The 17,101-nt window shown below is 37.2% G+C and overlaps 1 protein-coding gene across 1 annotated transcript; it reads left to right on the top strand.

The window, feature by feature from the left end:
* Window positions 1-1,346: 1,346 nt before the first annotated feature.
* cavin1a (caveolae associated protein 1a) lies at window positions 1,347-15,884 on the top strand. Its single transcript, XM_028042799.1, has 2 exons — window positions 1,347-2,115; window positions 14,591-15,884. The coding sequence occupies exons 1-2, from the start codon at window positions 1,621-1,623 to the stop codon at window positions 15,350-15,352; spliced, it is 1,257 nt and encodes a 418-aa protein (XP_027898600.1). The 5' UTR covers window positions 1,347-1,620; the 3' UTR covers window positions 15,353-15,884.
* The last annotated feature ends 1,217 nt before the right edge of the window (window positions 15,885-17,101 follow it).

Raw genomic sequence — 17,101 nt, 5'->3', positions numbered from 1 at the left:
TTAATTTACAAATAATTGTCAGTTGTATAAGTTAGTTTACCTTATTTTGAAAGTACTTTCCGGAATTCACTAACTTGTTGGTCACTAACTTACATTTGATCAAAGTAGTATGAGTAAAGTAAGGATAGTATAAGTATATTTTGACCCCTAGGTGGTATAAAAGAGCCTATACTTTTAGAGAAAAAAGTTGTAATCATTTTTATTAAATACACTAAGCAACTGATTTTTCAAAAATATTTTTTCAAGCAACTATTTTTCCTGTTTGTAAAAATAAAGTATGACTATTGTTTAAAGCAACACTTTCAACATTCATGTTACTGTATCAAGCTCATCAATTATTTTGTCTGAGACATATTTGCAGATGGTTTTTTACTTGTATGATTCATGGTCACAAAACAATATGTTAATGCAGTTTCTCTCAGTTGCTTTGGTGCATTTCTCAGAGCAGAATTGAAATTCTCAAAACTACATGTTCAATCTTCAAATCATTGTGTCACTTGTGCTCATCAACAAAGCAATTTCTTATTCTTTTGAACAAGTTACAAATCTTTTTGTACATCAAGTGATTATGTACAATTCTCTGCTTTTCCCCAAACTTTTAATTGCTTATTTCATGTTGATCAAAATGTATTATATACAGTAGATGTCTGTTGAATTGTTGCACCCTCCACAACATTCAAAACACTTAACAATGAAACCTGACTGTCTTATCCATACACAATGAAACAAGGATTTGTCATTCTGAGGCACTGGCAAGTTTATTGATACAGATACTTAATTTTGTGAGATCAACTAAGGATTTTGAGAAAGAAGGTAATCAACAGTGTTTTGCTGTTTGTACGAATTGTTTTGAGAAATGCAATTATTGTTTGGCAAATGTCAAAAATGATTTGAGAAATGCACCAAGGCAACTGAGAAAAACTGTGAATGCACTAAATGTTACTGTAAGCTCACAACAATCCATTTTATATGAGATATTTATTTGCAGATGTGTTATATCCAGCTCTTGATCTCAAAATGATATGCTAAAACCACGCTGTGGTTAACACCAAACACACTATTTAAATGAAAGTGTACACAAACACTGAAGTAAACTGAATCCAGTTTAAAATGATAGACAGACAGATAGATAGATAGATAGACAGATGAACAGCTGTTGCTTTTGGAGCTTCATCAAGCTTGTTTTCATGTTCTAGATGTTTTCTGTGATGTTTCCATTAGAGAGCCTCACCTTGCCGTTTTATTTGGGAGTGTTATGCCAGTAAGAGGAGGGGGTCTACAGACATTCTGTTAGGCACAGAACGGGGTGGAGCTGCAGCAGTAGGCTGGTACTGGGTGGAGGCTGGGTGTATGAAGGGAAGTGTTTGGCTGGGTGGTTTTGCAGGGAGCAGAGGCATTTGAGTCAGGGCACACATGCTTCAGCTGTGAGAGGCCCCACTCCCCTTGGCTGGCTGACATCCCAGAGCAAAGGCAGAGAGAGGTAGAGAGGATTGTCTGAAAGTAATCTAAAGAGGCAAAAAAGTAAGTTAGGAAGTTGTCTAAAAGAAAGAAAAACAGAATAGGGCTTATCTGAATAGCTTGTTTATTTTGGTAAAGAGGTAGTATATTTAGTTGATAGGTATGGCAGACACAGGAGTCAAAAAGGAACATGTACCCCATGCTGATATACCCTATGATGATGAAGAGGTTGCTCTTGTTGGCGCTGCTACAGAGCCAGCAGTAGATGACGATGACCCAGCTGAAGAAGTGGACCTGGTGCTGGATGCTGGAGGCAAGAGTGAAGCTCAGATGAACGGGGTCATGGTTCTGTCTCTGCTAGACAAGATCATAGGTGTGGTAGACAAGATCCAGCAGACCCAGAATGGACTCGAGGCTCGGCAGGAGGCCATGGAGAAGTCTGTGTCAACCATCCAAGGGGAGCTGGCAAAGCTGTCCAAGAACCACGTCGACACTGCCAACACAGTCAATAAAATGCTGGACAAGGTGCGTAAGGTCAGCGTCAACGTCAAGACGGTGCGCAGTAACCTGGAAAAGCAGGCGGGCCAGATCAAGAAGCTGGAGAGCAACGAGCACGAGCTGCTCAAGAGACGGAACTTCAAAGTCCTCATCTACCAGGTGAAATGTGGAAAAGATGTCTTTTTATAAGTTTATAGCACACCTTTAGTCATAACAGATTCAAATGAATATCTTGAAATCGCTATTGACATAAGTAAAGCTTCACAGTAATGTATTAATCTACTACTTGGTACGTTGCATTCCCCACATCCTGAAGGGAGGTTTGGAAAAGATGTGTGAAATTCACCTGAAAGGCTGTCGCAGCAATCTACTAACCTCATCTCTGCAGAGAGAAAAGTCAAATTGTGGCATGAGTTGAGCCTTGTTAGTGGAAATGGAAAGAGGACGGGATGAAGGATGAAATGCCAAGGCTATGTAGATTCCATGACATATATCTCAGAATCACTCATTCCTAAAACTTCAGCAAGGCTGTGATGTTTACAAAGTAGTCAACAAAAGCTCTCCTGTCCTCAAAAGCTTCTGTGCAGCTTCTGTTCAGACTAAAACCTGTGACTTTCATGGAAAACTTGGGGCAGGTAGCAATTTTTTCCATTCCACAGGCATACATGATCACCCAATAAAATCTATATAAAGACTCCTGGTTGTAAATGAAAATACAAGCCCTATAAATACTGGCATGTGGAGCTATTTGAGACAGAACCAACGCCCCACTACTGAGGACAGAGTGGTGTTTGGAGTAATGAAAGGTGAAAATATGTTAAATGTTTTTATCTTGATGATGTCTTAAGATAAAGCTAAAATTTATGGCACATAATACTGTACTTGAGTTAATGATTGGACCTATGTAAGCAAAGACAGGTTCAGTTTTAAAGGTACAAAACAGAAGAAGTAGCTTCAAATTAGAAATAACTTGAACATGTGAGCCACAAAAAAAAAAAAATCAAAGAAGCAAGAAAAGAAGTGTCAGCTGTACTAGTCAAAGGACTATAGCTACCTCAGTGAGCAGTTCTTTTTTTTAGCTCGACATGCCGTCATGTCTGACACATGTTGAAGCTGCTCTGTAAAAAAAATCACTTGGATATACAGCAGTAATTTCCTATATAAACTCAGATGCTTCACTTGCTGGAAAAACGATGAGTTAATCTCAAATACATCTATAGCAAGGGATCTTATGGTGACAACCATAAGAGGGGTCTCGCATGTGTGGAGCTTACTTGGGGCTCTACATTGGCAGGCACAAACCCTTTGCACCGCAAGAGCAGGTTACACTGCTGGCATCCAGCAGAAATCCAATCATAGGCACTTCACCCCAATAAATTACTCAGTAAAGCAGGTGCCTCCTGCTGTTTTGGAGACTGTAAGGCTTTCAGCTATGTTGAAGTGGTTGCCCCTGGCTTCCGGCCTACTTTTTTTTAATTAAAAGGATGACTGTACTGTGTCCAGTTTATCTGACCAAGTGATAGATAGGTCACATATTGGCAGCAATGCAAATCAGCACTGGCTCTCAGCCAGTTTTCACCACTTTCCACTCACTCTGTTTGCATGTTGATGTGTTAGCGCGAGACAGGTTTAGAATTAGAAATACGGTAAAACTGATGTAAGGGTTGAAGTACAGCGTGTAGAGGTTAAGGCAAGACTCCATGGAATTGCTTTGCCACTTTCTGCGTGTGTGTGTTGGGTTTCACCTACAATGTCAAAGTCGTTCTCGCTCAGATTTCAGTAAAATAAGTGAAATATGTCGCTGTGTGCTACGAGTCATCTTGCTTTTCTTTGTTCAGCTGAGTGCAGGTGCTGTATTTTTGTATTGTGACACACTGCTGGATGTGCTCTCCGAGAATAGCCGCACAGTTGAGAGTTTCCGGGTTGGGAAACCTGGGATGGAAGCTTTATATTTGAACCTGATGGGACTCAACATTGCCAGGCAACCGCAGGGCATAGCAATAAAGACATAATTACCACATGCAAATTGCATATCACCATACATAAGAGGCTTTTAAATATTCCTCGCTTTGTGGGTGTCCTCACTGCACCGCAGTGCAAGGTTTTCCCCTCAGCATGAATCACATTTACACCGTCATCAGGGCACTGCTGGTAGCAGCCAACAGTGAGTCAATGGAGTCTTTGCTTCATATTCTTCTTGCATATTTTCCCTATGACCATTTTATTAATGACATGGCTGTGAATCGTGTTAAAGTGTATGTCACTTAAAATGATTTCTTTTCTCCCCTCATTTCCATGTATCTCATTTATAAGACCAAGTTTCTATTTCATGAGAGGCAAAAAAGAAACTCAAATAAATAGGAAATTGTAATTATGTGGGCAAAGTTTAGAATGTGAATTCATGTGCAAGTAATTTGGTTGTTGTTATGAAACGACTGTGAATACGGAATTTAAACATGAACTCATTGCAGCTGCTCAAAATTAGAGAATCAGTCAGAAGGAAGAACTGGAAGGGATCTTTAGCTGTTGTGGTGAGCTTGTTCATCAAATCAGCTAAAGAGACACAAATGTCTAAAACCTTTGATCTGTCACCCAGCTTAAGTTGTCTGTGGATGAAATCTGCCCAGGCAACAGCAGAAGCTGCTCCTGCTTTTTGACTGAGGTTATTAATGTAGTCTCAGCATTCTTGCCACAAATATTACATCTGACATTCAACCACCCAGGCTTAGTCACTGTCAACATTTAAACCCAGAACAGAAAATAGGCTTTTAATAATTTAGACTGGACATAACATAGATATTCTTCATAGTGTTATTTATGAAGTTGTGTTTTCTCCTCATTTAAAATTGCACTTATTATGGTAATTATCTGCATGTAGATTCTTGTTTAGTGTGAAATTGATGGTGAATGCTGGATTTCTCGAGCAAAAATAACACTGCTTTGAAAGCCGTTGCATGGGATTTGATCTGGATGTTTCAAAATTTTCTGAGTTTTTTAAAAATTTCAGTGTCCTGAATGTTGCAGCTCAGAAATATCAAATATATATGTGATATTCAGCTGCTATGATAATTTTGTAAGCCATATTCAAATGTTGAAGCAAGAACTTCAAAAAATAAATGTAATTAATGTTGTTCTAAGCTATCCTTGTCTTTACTGATAAAGATGTAGTCATTTTGGCATGCCAAATGCTTGGAGTGGCTGATATGCCAAGAGAGACCCACTCATTCATTTGTCTTGTACTTATTTGACCACCATATAGAGCTTGTATAGAGCGCTGAACCTTTGCATTGCCCAAATGGCAAAGTGATCATTAAATATGAAAAAGTTAATCTTATATCAAAGTCCACTGTTGGAAAAGGACAGAATAACAGGAGAAAATTTACAAAAGGAGAACTTCAAGCAGAAAACGCTCAGGTTAAGATTTGAGTCTGAGACCTTCTTGCTGCTAATCAACAATGCTAACCACTTTTTTTTTTAGATTTGAACCGTAGCAAACCGACCATAGTTTGTGACCCTGAAGGGTGTGTCAGTCTGACTAGGAGGTCAGCAGCACAGGAGTACCACAGGAAACTGTACTCTCACCATTTGCTTTAACACTGTAAACCTTAGACTTCCAGTTCAAATTTGAGACCTGTCAGCTCCAGAAATATCAGAATGACTTTAAAGTTTGCAGACTATGATGACGAACCAAAGGATCGCTTTGTGGAAATGTGTGGAAGCAATAATTTCATCCTGAACGTGAACACAACAAAGATTTCTACTATGGGTGAAGACGTTAAGGTGGTGGCATAAATAAGTTGGTATTTGTCTGGAAAAAAGAGCAAAGCAACCTTTGCTTCTTGTGGGAGTTTTTCAGACTCACTGCAAAACAGATTGATGCTGACGATTTTTGTTGTAAAGTCTTGTTTTTGAAGAAACTTTGAGTTTTTACTTTTTTTACATTTAGTTTTTCTTTAGTATTGTTAAGGTGTTTGTAATTGAGTTGAACTGAATTGGGCTGAATTGAGTTTCATTAGTTCTAAAGTGAGAAAGATATGTATTAGCAGCATTTAGTCTTTGACCTGGCATGAATGTCAGACACAAATATATGGTCTCATGCACAGAAAAAAAGTGATGATTTTCAAAATTCATGCAATTTAAACTTTAATGACTCGCTGAGTTTGATCAAAAACTTGTATGAATCAGTTCCATGAAACTCTACATGTGTCTTCATCTAGTTTATGCAATATAATCCACCAGTCTGTGACATGGTGAGACGGTATTCCTGCGTCTGGAATCAGGGTGTGTTTGGATGCTCCTCAAAAACGACGTTAGCTATGTGGTCATTCTATCAGGGAGTTAGAGGACTTCTCAGTTACAGACTACTCTAACAACTCTATGCAGAGCTCCAATCACAGCCAGAGAGTGCTCCCTGTACACCACTGCTCACTTCTCTGTCATAGATTTTCAACTTGCCCGTCTCTGTAACAGCATAGTTTCTCTTACTCCAGACGTAGAATTCCAACCATGGGAAGCCCTTTGGCCTCTTTACCGAATTGTTGTGTCCCTGCATAGACTGCATGTCAGCGCCTCTACAATGAAGTGTTTTCAATTACCTATCAGGTCATAGCAAGTAAAACCAAGTAACTTGAGTGAAAGGAAGTCAACAAGCAGCACAAAGATAGAGCTCTGATTCATTCTGCTGGCATCTCTGCACCCCCACTTCAGACGCCACTCCCCCTTATCGCTCCTACAATCGAGATGGCCTATTTTAATCCCAATCAGACGTCTAATCCAGAACTGATAGCATAGCTCTTCCAGTATTACCAACACACTCCCTGTCTCCATTTTCTGTCTATAGAGAGATTGCACTAAGACTAAATAACAATTGTTTCCCATGTTCATTCATTTTTAAGTTGAACCCAAAGTTGTACGACAAATCCCCAAAATGTCAACATCTCAAGTTACCAAGTTTTAGTGATGTAGAGCAGATAATTATTTCAGAACTTCACCTGTTTGTTTGTTTTTTTTGTTTTACATTTGCTTTGTGCAGTTAAACTAAAAGACAATCAATCAAATCTATTTAAAGGTAAAATGTAAAACAAGAAAAAAGTGTGTACAATGACAGACATATACTTAGTTTTATACAATTTTTGACCAACAGTTGATCTTGATGTCTGATATGTTATGTTGGCCACAACATACCAGTTATGGCCAATAGAAAAGAAATTACATCACAATTGAACAGATTTGGAGAACGTTAGGTAAAGATGACGTGAAGTTTTCAAAAAAACGTGTCTTTTTTTCAATTGAATTATACAACATATGACACAGTCAAAAAATTCATTTTGGGAATATTGTGTAAAGAGTCATTCTCTTCAATATTGTATTACTGAACATGGGAACAATAGTTTCTATAGTCAGAACTTTATCTGAGCTGGACTACTTCCTTGAGTCCTCTGGTTGTTTATGGTAATTCTAAATAATGCCGTCTGTGTACATATTAATTTAAAAAGAAATTTATGTTTACACTTAAATGATGTCTTAATTCATTTTATTTAATTTTAAGTAAGAAATAAATGTGTTTCTCTAAATGTAGCACTATCCTAATACCATGAAGATAATATCTGTTATGTTTGTGTTTCAATGTTATCTCTTATTTTAGCAGCGGAGAGCGACATCATGGAGCCAGAGTGTTGTTTCTTTTGGCTCATTTAAATGCAGGTTGCTGCTTGGGGGTTCCCTTTTTTCTTTTAACACATGTATATTTTGTTGATAACAAGAAGGAAATGAGTTCACCCTGAAGCAAAAACAACCCTTTCCCCTCCTTTTGTTTGGAATTCTTTCATATTTTAAAAAGTGCAGACCATTGTTTTTTCTCTAAAAGTTGTTCCATTAACGTCCCTGTGAAGCAAGCCTCATTTGCCACCGCATTGTTTTTCTTTTCTCTTTGCTTTTCCAAAGCAAAAATAACAAATCTGAGTAAGCAGTGATGTGGAACATTTCAAACACTTACCTGTCAGTCAGGGACCGTACAGCACAACAAAACAAGTGTAATTTGATAAAGTAGCTCAAAGTGCTGCCTGTAAGGGCTTTTGTGCCGTTGTTTGCCTGTGTTAAAGTGGGTGTTGGTGCAAATGGATTTACTGGTAATGTTATTTCATCTTATTCAATTCATTTAGTTACAGAAAATACAAAGAGAAATGACCCTAACTTTTAAGCATATTCCACAAATGTGGCTGAAGTCTTGATTTTGAGAAAGCAATTCCTGAAGTTTTATGTTATCTTGCTTTATCCATCCTGAAATATATTTGATGGGTTTCTGGATCTTTCTCCTGATTGGAAGTTGCAACAACTGACCAAAACGATTACCATATAAACCATATCTGTAACATAGCATTTGTGTATTGAATTGTGATAAATTGTGCAATGAAAATAGTAAAAAACCAAACAAAAAAATTTTGCTTCCTGACATGGCTCCATCCCAAATTTGTTCTGCAATTTGACTGATGCAGCATATTCATTTCATCAGCAAAATTTACTCAGCCAAAAATAATTAGCATTGTCTTAAACAATGCCAGAAGGAGGTCTTGAGTTACTCCTGGTAAATTTAAATTCCTTCTCATTTCTCCACACATCCCGTGGCATCAAACAGGATGTACCAACTGGAAGACAGATCAGGTCAACATCTAGTTTGAACAGTTGTAGCTGTCATCCAGCTACTTGGCCAGGGAACAAATATGTGTCCTCATACCACGTTTCAGCTCTGGGCAATGCTGCTGATACTCTCCAAGCTTATTCGGCACATTATTCCCATATGAATGAGAACATAATCAGAGTAAAACACTAGCTAAATGTTTTGACTTCTGAATATTTCTTTCTCAACAAAAGTTATTCAGAAATTATGTTTATTATTTAATCCAACTTTTCAGTTGAATAACATCTAAACTGACACCATATATATTGTTTTTAGCATTGATTATGTCAGCTAACAGAGGAAGACAAAAAAAGCAATCGAAAAAAATGTGTAATCTTGATCAATAAATAAATTGATATACAATGATCATTGCCCAAGAAAATGGTTTTGGATATTGATTTGAAGCAAAAAAGAGACAACAAACAATTTAAAGTGAACATGTTCATTGAATAAAAAAAATTATACATTTAGCATGTTAAAAAAAAAGTCTTGTTTCAAATTTTGTTCTTATTCTAGTCCTGAAATGTTTCAGATTATCAAACTAATTTTAATACCACAGATGACCTGGATAAAGTAAAAATGCCACAGAGATTTAATGTATGCACCACCAAAATCAGCCTGGCTTTTTGTAAAAAAAAAAAAAAAATAATAATAATAATAATAATAATAATAATAATAATAATAATAATAATAATAATAATAATAATAATTTAAAAAAACGTAATTAATCCCTAAATCTAAGTGGAGGGTTTTTGAGCGTTAATGGCCAAAGAGTCTCTTGCAGATTTTAAGTCTGGACCTTAAAGATTTGTTGAAATGTTCTTGGAGTGATTTTGAAATTGCTTTGTAACATATTTCTAGACATATAGATGTAAGTAATTTTGTTCCTGTTATTCTGAATTTTTCTTAGAGACGTAGATTTTTTTTTCATCTTCATAAATGTAATAAGTGAAACTGAACCAGAAAAAACTTGAGTAAAAGCAAAACTTTAGATGACCAAGCAGCAACTTTTCTAATAAATAGCTGTTTAATTGCTTTAAGTTAACAATTTGGTAATGAAAGCAACATGTTTTTGGTGAGAATCCACAGTCAGACTCACCTTTATGGTTTATTCCACTGCTTATGTGGCATATGAAGCTTTTGCTTTGTGCATCTCAGTACACCCGGGGATTTATAGTAGCCTTGGCATTAGGTTTTGCATGCTCTCAAATATTTTTGGAAGATTAATCTATTACTAATAAAAATAATAGCCATATTAGGTTCAGTGGGAGCAACATTTTGTTAGCTGAGTTAGGATTAGCCTTTAAACTATTTAGAAACAGTGACACGTTTGTCTTTTATAGTCAAGAAAAACCAATTAAATAAGTTACTATGCAACAAACCTACAATATGATGTTAGAGAAATGTTTTCCCTGCACACAAACACTTATATGTATGCCAGTAAGCACATGTACTTATGCATTTACACAGGTTAAGACTGAACTGTTGCTTTAAAAAATTGCAAAACAGGACTCTATTGTAAACAAAATGCCCTCAACTTCATTTAATTTCAATACAGATTTTTTTGCTGATGGTGGGGATCTATGAGTCATAGTAGATATTTCAGCTTTTCCACTGAAAATACTCTAGTTCCCTCACACACATTAACAATGGCTTGATTCAGAGCCTTGAGAGCAAAATTTTCAATGGGCGAAAATAACTTTCTGAAGTAGGGCTTTGGCTTAAGAGTACAGGAAACATTTATACTCCCTCTTCACTAAGTTATGGATAAAAAGAGAAAATGATACAACCACATGAATAATATTCTACATCCTTTTTATGTACATGAAAATTATTTAAATATAGATACTTACAGAATATGCATATTTATCACAACTCTTTTTTTAATCTTAGGTGAGCTAGTCTATAGGGAATACAAACATATAAACTAAGTTGAAGTAAGACTGAAAAAGATATAATTAAAAAGTCTACTTAATGTACCACTTTGTCAGTACAGATTGTACTATTGAAGAGAATGAAGTCATTATATAATACCTTCACATACTGTTTCCAGTGTTCTTGGCAGCTCACATTAACACAAGAATGGAAAACTCAATTTTACATCATTAAGTGTGAATAACTGTGCTGAGATTTCAGTGGTTTCAGAGTCAAGAACTGTGGAAAGCCCGAGCTATAGAAATCAAAGGGCTCCATTTGATGTTGGCTTTCTGGTAAATAAAACCTCTCACTTTGAATGAATCTGTATGCAAGCTGTGGTTTAGTCCAGCACCATTGGAACTAATTATATCTCAAAAACTTCATGCCCTAGAATTTGCATTTTGCTGTAAGTCATCTGACTCACCTTTGAAATACCTAAAGCAGTAGTAGGCGGGTGGCCAGTCCCCTATGAATTGCCTAAGGTTTATTTTGGACAGTGTAGGAGCCTTTAGAATTAATGACCAGAGTACATTAGCGGTTTTATTATAGCCTGCAAGCAGTCTCTGGACATCAAAGCGTCCTGATGCAGGTTCATGCAGAGATGTAACACGCGAACCTCCAACCCATGTCAAACTCTCCCTTGGCCTTCTCCCACTCTAAAGCGACATATCGGTCAGAGACATCACTCACTGTGAATGCTAGCAGCACAGCTGCAAGGAGTGGACAGGGTAAGACAGCTGCTCCAGTGACTCATTGAAGAGGCCTTTCATCACACTGCCTCTAAAGGAATAGTGTGTGTGTCTGTTTATCTTCCAGCCTGTTAAATGGTTGCATGGATGTAGGTGGATTAAGAGCATCTGTTAACAGTGTGCGGACTTATCTAAACAGTGAGTCTGACATTTTCCGACGCTTGTACCTTCAGTTTTAATTTAGCTTGATATTATTCTGATTTATTTATGATACAAACTGGAAAGTAATAAAAGGTTGGCATTGGCAGGGAGTGAAAGCTGAATCTAACTATAATTACCACTAATATGACAGTTTTAAGTTATCTCACTATAATTTTCTTTTAGTAGTTGTTTGAATGAGGCTTATGTCCATTAAATATATTTTTAGTTAACTTGTTTAAATATTTCTTAGATTAGTGTAGGTATTCACTACAACATCTGGATAAATAATCTTGGTAATGGAGACAGAAAGAAGCCAGCAGTTCATGGCACCGTTTCCGTTGTTGTCCATAGTGACAATGTATCATACTACGCCTTTAGCTGACACAGAATTTTACCCATCTGGTACAGAAAATAAAACAGCCTTTGGTTGTCATGAGAAGGTACGATAATGTTTTGCTTGTAAGAGCTTTCCTTAAACATTTACAAAATTAACATTTCCCCCAAAAGGAGAGCTCTCATCTCAGAGTGGTGGCCATTCTGCTTCGAATAGCATTTTTTATGTCTCCAAACCTATTTTCTATTCCTGAATCATTTAATGTTCTTCACAGATAGCCAAGTATATGCAACCGTTCAAAAACAGGATGCTTAAGATCAACTTTTCCATGAGGACCACTTAGTTACTCTTGTTGGAAAGAGCCATCAACAAGGGAGGTTTATGTTATTTAACAGAAGATTCTTAGTCCCCGCTCCCTTGGCGCCTGTCAGTGAATACATTCACACAGCAGGCAAACTTTTCCGCTGCTGTGAAGTATTAAATCTGTGGAGAGTGGAAGGTAACACAGGGACGTTAATGTATTTAACATATTCAGACAGAGGCTCTCAGTCGTGTGTTTTGTTATCAGGGCGGGAAACCCAAACAGGGTTCACTGATGTCATCACGATTTCCTTAGAGTTCAATGGACTGTAAACAGGAAAGTTTTTACCCACATTCCTAAGAGCCTCAAACTTCTTGCATATTTATTTCATATCTATCTGTAATGAAATATGTTTTAGTCACTTTTGAGAGATGCCCGTCTCATTTCAGCAACATCATTACTCAATGTTGTTCACAAATACATCCATAATATATCCATATTATTTATGATTTCTGTTCCAGCATTAAGTTCTTTGCATCCCAAATTTACTGGTCTATGAGAGGGTAAACTTGCACTACTATGTCATTATCAATAAAATGCTCTCAAAGCAACAAAATTATTGTTTATTGAAATGATTAGTGAGACAATTTAACATCCAGCAAATTTGCTAACGTGACAGGAGCATATATATATCTACATATACATCTATACAAATATACGTATAGAAATGTGCTATTTATGCAGCTCAGCTCAATCTTCAGTAGCCAGCATGGCCTGCATGATGAGGTGGTTACTATGGTTGCAGCATGCTGTGTTTATCTGTTGCTGTACTGCAGGGGATGGTGTTGTTCAGCTGGGGCGAGGGGTGGGCTGTCTGTAGGGACGAGCTATGCAGTGGCTGGTGGCCAGAGGAGGGTAGATGGAATCCAGAAAGCAGAAAAGGCCAGCTCAAAATAAACGCGCACACAGTGGGTCGGCCAGTGCCACCATATATACACCACCGGATATGAAGGCAATGTATGTTTTGTGGTTGTGTGGCAGTATTTAAACAGTGTAGAAAATTCTGACAGGTGCTTCTCTTTTACAAGTCCGACATAAGGCATATTATCTTTCTCTATCAATAGAAACAACATCACTTATGAGTTGCTGATCATCCATATCTTATATTTGTCAGTTGTTCTCTTCTGTCTGCTGGTGTTTAACTGCCACAATTTATTCCTGCTATCAAAATATTGAATTGAAAGATATTTCGATTGTGTAGGGGACCTTCACAAATAATCATCTCCTTTGTCAGAAGACATTTAGTCTGTTCACGTTTATGATAATGATTTAAGTTCTCAGTACACCCTTTCAAAAGTTACAATTCTGATTTTTGTACTGACATCACAGAACTAATAGAGAAAATAATCACCCTGACCTTTCCTTGGAGATCTGACAACAATGTAAGACCTGTAGTCCCTTTAGGAGTTTGTTAGCATGATAGGAGCGAAATCACATTCTTTAGTCCTGAAAGTCATGGTAAGTGGCTGCAAAAAGCTCATAGCCCACCTGTCACCTATTCAGCACTTGTTTCTTTCCTTGTGTCCTCAAGGATACCAGCATAACAGTTTATGAATAAAAAGATAAACTTTCTTTTCCTCTCTCGCTGTCTTGGTTAAAAGAAAAGCAAGGTGGGAGTCTCTGACTCTGTTAATCTCTCTTTATTAAATGCTTACTGTCTACACTCAACACAAATCAGTCCCTGTTCTTTTTTCCTTGATTTGCATATGAAGACTTATTCAACCAAGTGTGAATCTGCTGTGCTTTTGTGCTGCGGGTTTTAAATGAAACTGCGTACATTATAAGATGAAGTGATGAAATCAAAGTAGCCTTTGAATTATGAAACATTGATAGTTTGCATGTAAATGCAAATGGTTTTGTATTTTTTTGGCTATAAAATATATTTAGGATTTCTGTCATACACCTCTCCTAAAATGTGTCTTTCAAAAGACTTGGTTTAGGGTTCGAAGCAAAAATTATACCAAATGACAGGAAGTAATGTGGTTTTATGCAAGACGTTCTTGGCTTTCATTTCAGGTTGATCGCAGTAGCAGAAAACATGCTCTGGAGTTAAATATTACTTAACTTAAAAGTTAAGCAATATTTAATATATATGCCACAGTACAAATTATGCTTATTGGGTTGAAATCTTTGCAAATTTTATTAGAGATGTTCATTTTACACCACTAGGTGGCATTCTGCACCAGCTGCAGCTTTGCGTTGCATATTAAGATAATGAGTCACTCTGCAAACTACCATGCTCACATTTTCCATCTCAGTTTTGGTTCATCAGGGTAGGGGGGGGGGTTGTTTTTCTGAAGCAGGTAGCTTTCATTCCAGAATAAATCAAATAACATTGTTGTATTGTTTCCAAAAAAGTATATGCTATCATGTTGCAATCTGGTTTAATTCACACTCAGTTTCAGCAATTTAATAGATCCTTTTTCTGTTCTCCCTTCCTTTTTTTTTACTGTCAGGACCAAGTGAAGACACCAAAGGAATCCAAGCCCAGGACAGCAGAGACAGCTGAAAGCAAAGCAGTGGCAGACCTAGAGCAAATACCTGAGGATGGACAGGAAGGAGTTAAAGAAAATCTCAATTCTGATGAAGAAATTGAAGTTGAAGAAATTATCGAAGAGTCTCGTACAAAGCGTCTCCAACGCTCCACCAAGCAGCAAGTAGACAACATAAAGAAGGCCTTTTCCAAAGAAAAAATGGAGAAAACCAAACTAAAGACCAAGGAAAACTTGGAAAAGACCAAGCAAAGGACCCGCGAGAACCTGGAGAAGACGAGGCAGAAAACCCGTGACAATCTTGAGAAGACGAAGCACAACCTCGAGAAAAAGATCAACAAACTTGGAACCCGCATGACCCCCAACCAGGAGCGGAGGGCAAAGATGAAAAGCTCCAAAGATAAGTTCAAGAAATCCCTCACTCCTGATCATACAGAGTTTGCTCGCTCCAAGACAACCGTGTACCGCGTCCCCCCCTTTACTTTCCACGTGAAGAAGATCCGGGAAGGGGAGGAGGAGGTGGTGCAAAACACAGAGATGGTTGAGGTGACAGAGGGAGAGGCGCAGCCAGAGGGAGAGAACGGGCTGGGTATGCATGTGGAGTTGGAGGAAGGAGAGCTGGTGAATGTAGATGGCCCAGAGATGCAGAGTCTGGTAGAGATAACTGAGGACTCTCAGCTGGTCAGGGTGGAACCAGAGCATCTAAAGAAGGTTGGAAGTGAATAAAGGCGTCCAGAGGACAAGTAAAGAAAGAGAAGGAAACAATGTTGATGAATGAGTCTAATCGAAAGGACACTGTAATGATCTTAGAGACTTTACTGAGGTGATTACTGAATGACACCTCATTTGCTCTTTTGTCATTTTATTGTACCCAGCAGCAACAATGATTTCCATGTTTGCTCATATCTGTTATGCAAATAATAGATATGTATATATATAATAATGCTAGCTTTTGAAATAGATTGTTATGCTAGACATATGTGTATCAAGTGTTTCAAGTGTTTGATTTTCTTTTTTTTCTGTTTTTGGTTTGACTAACTGCCTGTCTGAAGCAAAGGCACAGTAAAAAAAAAAGTTTTAATACCTCATAATAAAAAAATGAAGTTAAGCCTTTCACCTGTTTGGCATGCAAGTTGTTATGAATGACCAGTGGTGGTTTTTGATATGGGTGATGTGACTTTGTACCCAGGTGCCAAACAGCTTTGGGGTAACCCGAGGCCAAAAAAATAAATAAATCATTTGACATTTGCACCCTGAACACGTTTTCTATTGTATATTTGTATACTTTTTCAGTAGGATTGGTAGTTTCTCTGAGGTGTAGAAACAAGAAATATTGGGGGGTTTGCTAATGTTGCTAAAATTAGAAACTGACCATTCTAATTTGGCACTAAATAAAAGTGCTATGGATGTGTTTTTAATGGACTCTGGATTGCATTTTACCATCTCCAATTAAAAATGACACATATAAAAATGACACACAGTCTATTTGTGAAAAGACAAAAGTCTTTCTTGGCAGTAGAACCATTCTATGTAAAGATCAGCACGACACTGTGTAGACTGGTTAATTCTGAACTGAATCATTCTACACTATTACAGATCTTTAAAGTTTTTGATTTGTAAAACATTTAGTCTTCAGTAAAAAAATTGGGAATAAATTAAGGTTTCTTATTTTTTAAAAACATAGTGTCCTTATATGGCTGGTGTCAGATCTTGATTCACTTTGCAGGAAGTAAATCGGAGAGAACCCATCAAAGTTGCTCTTTTCTTCAGTTCTGTTTGTAACATCTATGGACAGAGTTTCTGGGCACAGTCAAACTGTTGAGGCCTTAAGATCCCAAATTAATCCTAGGGTCAACATCTCCACACTGTTGGCTTCGTCAAACCCTGATCTACAGCTTTCACTGGATTGGTTTGTAGCCAAGGGCGAAGTGGCCGGGAGAATCAATAAGTCCAAGACCATAGTACAGAATGCATGATGAAACGGAGTATAACAGGGGAATAAGTGTTTAAATACTGAGAGAGTGAATACTGGAGTAACAAGCTGAGACTGATTAACTAACAGGCATGAGGGGAGAGAACAGATGGGATGCTGAGGAGAGAGATAGAGAAAGAGAGAGAGAGAGAGAGAGAGTGGCACAAGGGAACAAGGAGGAATAAAACACAAACAGGGCAACTGGGAAATCAAATATAACCTAGACAAAAACATAACCATACAAAATAAATAATAATAAACATAATCTAGCTATAATAGCTATGAACAGATTGAACTAAAGTGTAAGAGAAACAAGACTGATCTGATAATGATAAATAGTAACTAAGAGAAACACAGACAACAAATAATCAAAATCATATGACCCAAGATCCTGATAATTTTAGACTTTGAAGCAAATATTACTTATTTACTATTATCAAAGATAATTTGAGTAACTAAAACACTTTTCAAACAACCATTTCATTTATTAAAGCAACTGTCAC

This window comes from Xiphophorus couchianus, chromosome 16, assembly GCF_001444195.1.
Source record: "Xiphophorus couchianus chromosome 16, X_couchianus-1.0, whole genome shotgun sequence".
In the NCBI taxonomy this organism is placed as follows: domain Eukaryota; kingdom Metazoa; phylum Chordata; class Actinopteri; order Cyprinodontiformes; family Poeciliidae; genus Xiphophorus; species Xiphophorus couchianus.
The sequence above is the reverse complement of the archived record's forward strand: the minus strand, read 5'-3'. Positions and strand labels throughout refer to the sequence as shown.